An 8,665-nucleotide genomic window follows, 5' to 3' on the forward strand; every position below is an offset into this window, starting at 1 on the left:
GAAGAAGCCCTACACAGCTGCTTCGGGAAAGAAGATACACCAACAGCCCAGCCCCGGACGGAAACAGCACTGCTGCCATCCCAGCGCCCTTCGCCCCCCCCCCCCCCCCCCCCCCCGCGACGCCAGGTGAAAAGGCACAAGGCGACGCCCACCCTGGCCGTCAGAGAGCGGCCTGGCGGGAAGGTCGCGCAGCAGCTGAAACCCGGCACGCGGCTGCTGGGGGGCGAGATGGGGCCTCCCCCGCACCACCGAAGTGCCAACACCCGCCGCGGACCCGGCAGCCCGCTCCTGGGGTACCTGTAGGGAGGTCGGCCTCCCTCCCAGCACCGCATCCACCCACCGAGCCTGCGCCCTCCCCCCGGGGGCCACACTGGCCGCGCCTTCCGGTCTCTAGCTTTTATCACCTAACCATGTGTCTCGGAGGTTGAGCAGGTCAGGACTCGGAGCTCCCACCTTCTTTGTCACCAGCCGCACGGCACCCCCCTGCCAGGCTGTGCCGGTCCTCGGAGGGGCACGTGGGCCGTCCCCATCCCCGCCCGCGGGCCAGCACCACCTCGCGACCCGCGCCTCACCTCATAGTCCTTCTGCAGCAGCACAGTGTGGGTAAGGCTCTTGTCCAGGCACAGAACTGCAAGCTTCCGGCAGGTGCGCCGGACGTTCAGAACCAGGTCTGTGCTGGGCACGTGGCTCAGGATGTGCAGGAGGATCTCATCCGAGAAGCCGAGAAGGTGGGCGCCCACCGCCATAGTGGCTGCTGCAGGGGGCGCGTCGCCCTCGTTGGACGTGTCCTGTAGATAAGGGGGGGCGGGGAGAAAGACACCGAATTCCCACGGGATCCCTGAGGTGGCCTTCAGCCTGGCCTCCTCGGCCAAGGACAGATGCCAAGGGAAGCCGTCAGCACAGTCTGTAGGAAAGAAGGTACTTCCACCAAAACCCTTACCTGAGGAGCCAGAGCCCGTGCCATTCAACACCCCCTTTCGCATCTGCACACCAGGGTCTCTCCTCAAAAGAGAGGCAAAATGAAATTGCAATTTTTTTCCAAATGTAAGAGACCGTTCCCACTAAAGGTCTCCCATCAAGCCCGCCATGTTGCGGACTCCACTTCTGACCATCGGCCAACGTTCTCCATTTGGGAAGGAGGCTCTTCTCCTGCTCCCCCCAGCCTCACACTATATTCTTAACATGCTCGGGTAGCAGGAGTCTATCAAAAAACAATAGAGGTGGGGCACCTGGGTGGCTCAGTCGGTTGAGCATCCGACTTCAGCTCAGGTCATGATCTCTCAGTTTGTGAGTTCGAGCCCCGCATCGGGCTCTGTGCTAACAAACAGCTCAGAGGCTGGAGCCTGCTTTGGATTCTGTGTCTCCCTCTCAGTCTCTCCCCTTCCCCTGCTCATGCACTGTCTCTCAAATATAAATAAATGTTGGGGCGCCTGGGTGGCGCAGTCGGTTAAGCATCCGACTTCAGCCAGGTCACGATCTCTCGGTCCGTGAGTTCGAGCCCCGCGTCAGGCTCTGGGCTGATGGCTCGGAGCCTGGAGCCTGTTTCCGATTCTGTGTCTCCCTCTCTCTCTGCCCCTCCCCCATTCATGCTCTGTCTCTCTCTGTCCCAAAAATAAATAAACGTTGAAAAAAAAAATTAAAAATAAATAAATAAATAAATAAATGTTAAAAAAATTAAAAAAAAAAACAATAGAGGTGGGAAAAAAACAAATAAATAAGAGGGGCGCCTTGCAGGTGGGGCGGGGGGGGGCTCATCCAGTTAAGTGTCCGACTCTCGATTTCGGCTCAGGTCATAATCTCATGGTTCCTGGGTTCGAGCCCCACATCAGGCTCCGTGCTGACAGCACAGAGCCTGCTTGGGATTCTCTCTGTCTCCCTCTCTTTCTGCCCCTCCCCCACTCAAGCTCTCGCTCTCAAAATAAACATTAAAAAAAAAAAAAACAACGAAGACTGGGGATAACAACATGTCTTCACCTGTAGGGGTTGCTGGGATGGGCGTCAGGCCCTCAAACAGTGGCAGACAGCAGCTCTTTCCAGCACTGCCATTAAGGAAGGGCAGTATAGTCCTTATAAAGAAGAAATCACACCTCCTAGACCGATGTCTTTACATTGCCGAGGCTACTACTAGATGATGGGAACTGCACAATTTACCCCCACTTATCACACTATCTGGCTAGAAACTCGGATCAGTACTTCCCTTAAGATGTCCACACATTTCACTGTGTTTCTGTAAATACCTGCAAAAGGTTTTCTACCGTGACGCGGGCCTCCCGCCTCTCCTGGGCTGATGTGTACAACCCAGCGGGAGAGGGGGCTCACCCTTCATCGGTGTGACAGGAAATTCCCAAGTCAAGGGCAAAGGGACTGGAGGCTCTCAGGGGAGCCCATGGTGGGGAGGGATCCCCATATCTTCCCGGCACTTCCCAGAAGGGATCCTCTTGCCTCTAAAGCATCCTCACCGAAGGGGTGCCTGTCTGACCGCTCCCAGGAGAGGGCACCCAGGATTATTTCCACCGCCTGTCTCCAAGCCCCCCTCCTCCAACCAGACTTCTCTTCTGTACAGATGTGCACCGATGGAAGCCCTGAGACCTGGAGAGCCCTGCTGTTGCCATGGCAACCGTGAAGTCTGGGAAGGGAGAGCCTGCCTGCACACCCCACACAGCCTCCAGGGCTCTCCCGGGCTCTGTGACTGGAGCCCCCTTCTCCGTCCCGCCAAGTGTTCCCCAGGCCTGGGAAAGGGTTTCCGCAAACATTTTCCACGGTGGAACAGCACGGGCCCTTCCCATGTGCCTTCACTGTCCTCCTTTCCATCTGAGGTGCCTTCGATCCTGTCCCCCTCCTCCCAAGGTTTGTGAGGGTAGACGACAGCCGTCAGACCCAAGTCCGCAGTGCTCTGGGTCACTGTATTCTGGGGCTAGTGTTCTCAACCATTAGTGACTTTCCGTAGCTCGGCGCGTCCCAGAGCCAATCATAGGGATCACCCAGGCATGTGTTACAAGTGATGATTCCCAGGGGCGCCTGGGTGGCTCAGTTGTTTAAGCATCTGACTTCAGCTCAGGTCATGATCTCATGGTTCGTGGGTTCGAGCCCCACGTCGGGCTCTGTGCTGACAGCTCAGAGCCTGGAGCCTGCTTCACATTCTGTGTCTCCCTCTCTCTCTGCCTCTCTCAAAAATAAGCAAAAAGACTTAAAAAATATTTTTAAAAATAAAATGTAAGGGGGAAAAACGAGTTTTATGCACTTTTCAGAACGTAACATTTCACACAAAAAAATTTTAAGCGAAGACAAAACAAAACAAAACAAAAAAACCTTAGGCAGAATTAAGTACTGAAACTTCAGTACCTGCCCCAAAATCATCCCCTCCCAGATGTTCACATTGGGCAGCCCAAGAAATCATAGGTCTCACAAATCAACTGAAGAGGTGTCTGGAATGATCTAAATAAGTCAAGGGGAGACAGAGATGAAACAAGGATGGTCATGTGTTAACAACTATTAACTCTGGGCAATGGGAGGGCACCTGGCTGGCTCGGTTGGTGGAACATGTGACTCTTGATCTTGGAGTTGTGAGTTCAAGCCCCACACCGGGCATAAAATACTTAAAAAAACAAATAAAGAGGGGTGCCTGAGTAGCTCAGGCGGTTAAGCGTCTGACTTTGGCTCAGATCATGATCTTGCAACTCGTGAGTTCGAGCCCCGCACTGCACTCCTCACTGGCAGTACAGAGCCTGCTTGGGATTCTCTCTCTCTCTCTCTCTCTCTCTCTCTCTCTCTCTCTCAGATAAATAAATAAACTTAAAAAGAAAAAAAGGAACACTAAATGCAAAAAAAAACACATTTTTTTCAATAACTGGCCAATGGATCTAACAGAAAGGCTCATTATAGCGCTCTTTCATGATGTAAAATTGTAAAATATAGCATATTTTACATCATAAAACCTTTGTTAAACCACAACACCAATCTCAAGAGGTGCACAATTTTATGGGTTTCCATAAATTTTCTGTCCCACTTCTCAGGTCTCTGTTTCTCTTAGCAATTTCTAGAATGTCCCCTGCCTGCCTCGTGCCTCTAAGCCTTTCCACAAGCTGTTTCCCTCCACCAGACAGGCCACCACACAGGAAAACTGCTCCTGTCAGAACTTTGGCTCAAAGGCTCAAATGCAACGAAGCCCTCCCAGCATCCGGCACCCCGCTTACCTCACCCTCACCGTGCCCATCCACCGCTGGACCAGGTACCCTCCTCCCCTCACCCCAGCCTCATCGGATGACGCTTATCTCCTCACTAGGCCAGGAATGGCTCCTGAACGGGGATCGTTTTTTAATTTCCAAGAGTTAAAAAAACACCGAACCAGGTGAGGCAACAGACCACGGCTTCAGAATCATTTGAAGCATTACAAAAACCGCAGACCGCTACTCCCAGAAACTCTGGAAGCCATCCTGGGCACCTGCATTTTAAAGCCAGTAATGAGGGGTGCCTGGGTGGCTCAGTCGGTTAAGCATCCGACTCTTGATTTCTGCTCTGGTCATGACCTCACGGTCGGTCGTGAAACTGAGCCCCACATCAGGCTCTGCACTGACGGCGTGGAGGTTGCATGGGATCTTCTCTTTCCCTCTGCCCCTCTCCTCTGTTCACCTGTGCACATGCGCACTCCCTGTCTCTCTCACACAAAAATAAACTTAAAAAAAATAAAAATAAAAACAAACACCTTTCAAAGCCAGTAATGACTTTCAAAATCAGACCACCTCATCTGGAATCCTACAGTGGGGATAGCTGCCCAACCATGTGACTATGTTTTTCAAAACCACTCTGGGGCACCTGGTTGGCTCAGTTGGTAGAGCATGCAACTCTTGATCTCAGTGTTGTGAGTTCAAGCCCCACGTTGGGCATAAAGCTTACTTTAAAAAGATAAATAAATTTAAAGCTGTGGAATTTATTTATTTATTTACTTACTTACTTATTTATTTTTGAGAGAGTGCAAGCAGGGGAGGGGCAGACAGAAGGGGACAGATGATCTGAAGCAGGTTCTGTGCTGACAAGCTGACAGCAGTGGGCCAGATGCGGGGCTCCAACTCACCAGCCACCGTAAGATCATGACCTGAGCCCAAGTCTGACGCTCAACCGACTGAGCCACCCAGGCGCCCCCTAACACTGTGAATTTCATGGTATGTGAACTATATATCAACAAATAATCAACAGACCATCCCAGAAGGGACCTTGATTTCCACACCCAGGGTAGAAAGAGACGGCCCTCTCTCCTCTCAAGAGCCGCCCACAAAGCAACGAGAGAGGCCTCACTGGCCAGGTCGCTTCAAGGAACACAGGGGCCTTTGTGCCAGCCCCCCGGGGCCCCGCAAGTACACACAATTACCTGAATCTGTTAACACAGCCAGGCTACCCCACAACTCTTCCTTTTAGAGCTGCAGCTTTCCAGCCCTTCAATCCTCCCACCAGTCTGCAGGTATGTCCCACAGTCCCACACCGTCCTTCTCAATCAAGGGGCCCCTTCTAAGCCTAATTCACTTCAAAGGAAGAGGCGCTGTCACCAACACCCAGCTCCGTTCGAAAAACACTTGAACCTCTGACTCCAGTTCCCCAGAGCCTAGGTAAGCCCCTAAGACAGGAAGTGCACTCAAGGGTCCAAGTCCCACGTGCTACATATACACACAGGTGCACACAAATACACATAAAGAAAGGCAGGAAGCAACAATAGGAAAGACACTAGTCAGAGTCCGAACCCCCATACCTCGGTATGCAGCTAAAATACCTTGCACCACATTACAGGGACTCAGACCCAGACTTGTGGAGCGCTGGGGAAGGAATTCTGGGCTAAGTCAGAAGTCTCCCAGATGAAATGGCCCTTCCTCCATTACCCCCCAAGTCACACAAGCAGGCACAGAGCAAAGTGCTGAAAAGGACTGAAACTGAGCATTCAAAGATAGAGGATGGGGTGCACAGCGGGCATGGAAGAGGAAAGTCTCATGGCTCCAAGGGCTGAGCCCAGGTACATGGGAAAAGGGCCTCAGAGGCCTAGAGGAGCCTGGAAACTCTGGGGGCGCAGAGGAGGGGAAGAACTCTGGCGATCACGACTGCGGGGCTGGGAAAGGGCTGGAAAACCCAAGGAGGAGAGAGCTTGTGCCTTCGGAACGGAGTGGTGAGGACCGGGGAGGGATGGGGGCGGGATGAGGCAAGGATGGGGCAGGGGCAAGGCCAAGACAGGGATGGGAAGGACCCGGCGAGACCGAGGCCAGGGTAGGGGCAGGAAGGGCCAAACAGGGCAGACGCCAGGGCTGGGGTGGAAAGGGCCAAGCGGCACCGAGCTGGGGGTCGAGGTCGGGACGGGAAGGATGGAGCGGGATAGGCGGCTGGATGGAAAGGACGCAAGGGGACCGGGGAGAGATGGGAAGGCCCGAGCGAAGCCAAGGCCGCGCGGCAGGAAGGGGAGCGGAGAGAGGCGCCGGCCGTACCTCTCCGGAGCTGGCCATGTCGAAGGCGGGCGGGGCCGCGGCCGCGGGAGCCGCAGCCCCAAGGCCTCCCCCTGGCCCGCCAGGGATGCTCAAAGCCGGCGCGTCCGCGACTCCACAGAGACCCCGGGAGGGGGCGGGGGCTCCAGCCACTTCCGGCGCCTGCTTACGCACTTCCTCTCGCCAGTCGGCCTGTCCCGCGCGGCCGCCATGTTGGGTGCGGCGCCCGTGCCAGAGGTCCTGCTAGGGCGCGGGGTGAGCCCGACAGGACCCCGTCAGCTCAGCCGCAGCTGGCTCTCTGGCCTGGCTCCTTTCTCCCTCCTCTGCTCTCTGCAGGCTCCTTTCCAGCCCCACTGGCCTCTTCCTGTCCGGGCAGCACTCTCCTGCCTCCAGGCCTTGGCCTTTGCGTCCCCATGCCTGCAAGAACCACCCGCGGGGAGCGGGGCCCCTGCCCACCGTGCAGAAAACAGCCTCCCCTCCTCCACGTCCTCACATTCCCACACCTAAATTTGCTCCTTATCCTGTATTTTTCCTTCATAGCTCTTTGCACTGTCTGACCTACTGTGTCTTTTTCTTTTCTTTTTTCTTTGTTGTTCTCTTCCTGTACTCAGGGGCAGGGATTCCAGGTACCTAGGCTGCTGCCTGACTCGTAATAGGCACTGAGTAAAAACTTGCTGGGTAAATGAACAGGTGGCTGATGTGCCCTCACCCCTTAACGCTTTGTATATAGAAATCATTTACTCATAAAAATCCGTGGGGAAAAACTGGGGTCAGAATTGGTGCTGACTCCTGAGTGACCTTAAGCGTGTGTATGTTTCCTGTGGTTGGTGGAACAAAGGGCCACGATCTGGGGGCGGGGAGGGAGGGGGGGTTAAACCACAGAAATGTATTCTCTCACAGTTGTGGAGGCCAAAAGTAGGAAACAAAGATGGTGATTGGGCCATGTTCCAGTGGCTCGCAGGAAGAATCCCTTCTTGCTCTTCCTAGCTTTGGGTGATGGCCAACAATCCTTGGCTTGCAACTCTATGGCTCCCAAGTTCTTCCTCTGTCTTTGCAGGGCCATCTTGCTTTCTTGCGGGGGGGGGGGGGGGGGGGGGCGGGCGGGGGCGTGTTCACACATTTGTATCCTTTCTTATGGGCACCTGTCATGTTAGATTTAGAATCCATGTTAATCCAGGGTGACCTTATCTTAACTAATGACATAGGCAAAGAGCTTGCTTCCAAATAAGGTCACATTCTCAGGTTCTGGGCGGAGGTCAATCTTTGGGGGACACGTATTCAACCTAGTACATCAAGTTTCATATCCTACTCTCCTGGGGCCTCATTTTCCTCCCACTTCATTGGGTTGAGCCTTTTGTATCAAGAGGCCTTTGATGAGCTCCTCCTGTGGGTGGACCATCCTGGGGGCAGGCACAGTCCTTGCCTCAAAGAGTTCATGGTTTAGTCAACAGTTAAATACAACTTCAGGCATAACAAGAGTGTTAATGGAGATCCCATTGTTTACTATTGGAGTCTTGACAATGGAGCCCAACTATGACCTAGACAGGTATCTGGAGTTTCCCAGAGGCCCAAGGTTTCTCCTCCTGTCCTCCTGACTCCCGGACCCATTCCTTCTTTTCCCCTTGTAATCTGTAATCAGGTATGTTTTTTATTGTCATGCAAATGTTTATTTTCTGTCCCCTGTCTAGAGGCCGCTCGCTTTTAGGCAAACAGGCTTGAGCAACGGAATGTAGAAAGGGCCCACAGCAACTACCTGGCTGAATACAGACAGGCCCATCAGGTGACCCACCTCAAAATATCCAGAGGCCCTAAACTGACCAATGGGCGACTTACAACCAGGCACAGTTACCAAAAAAGGGAAAATTCCATGCGTCCCTATACCTCCTCACCTTCCCTCTCTAAAAACAGCCCCCACCCACTCCCTCATTGCAGACGGCCTCCCCTCTGCTGTCCTGCCTGCCGCTCCTTTGCGGAGCCTTCAATAAACTTCTATCTCCTTTGTTCTGCCTCAGGTGAATTCTTTCACCACCTGCCTTCCTCTCAGCTTTAGCTGAAGCCCGATTGTGTCCCACATTTGGGGGCTCCCATCCAACTGGGAGAGACACCACATTTAGACACCACAGCCCACTAGAACGGGGCTTGGCAACGACAGGCCCTCAATAAACCACCATCAGCTAGGCACCTGATTAGCGGAGATGATGCATGTA

The 8,665-nt window shown here is 53.8% G+C and overlaps 1 protein-coding gene across 2 annotated transcripts in view; it reads right to left on the minus strand.

Annotated features, from left to right (window-relative positions):
* FBXL18 (F-box and leucine rich repeat protein 18) overlaps positions 1–6,574 on the minus strand; it is a 44,435-nt gene extending 37,861 nt beyond the window's left edge. Inside the window, exons 1-2 of one of the 2 annotated variants that reach the window (XM_047089235.1) lie at positions 6,462–6,574; positions 573–788 (exon numbers count right to left, since the gene is read on the minus strand). In XM_047089235.1, the coding sequence (XP_046945191.1) occupies positions 573–788; positions 6,462–6,479 (234 nt within the window). In that variant the 5' untranslated portion in view covers positions 6,480–6,574. Of the gene's footprint in view, positions 1–572; positions 789–940; positions 1,100–6,461 lie in introns of those variants that run through there. The other variant, XM_047089234.1, reaches the window with a different exon arrangement.
* Positions 6,575–8,665: the final 2,091 nt, after the last annotated feature.

The sequence above is a fragment of the Lynx rufus genome, unplaced genomic scaffold (assembly GCF_022079265.1).
Source record: "Lynx rufus isolate CCGP_SWC_20201006 ecotype Redwood Valley unplaced genomic scaffold, mLynRuf1.p SCAF_27, whole genome shotgun sequence".
Classification (NCBI taxonomy): domain Eukaryota; kingdom Metazoa; phylum Chordata; class Mammalia; order Carnivora; family Felidae; genus Lynx; species Lynx rufus.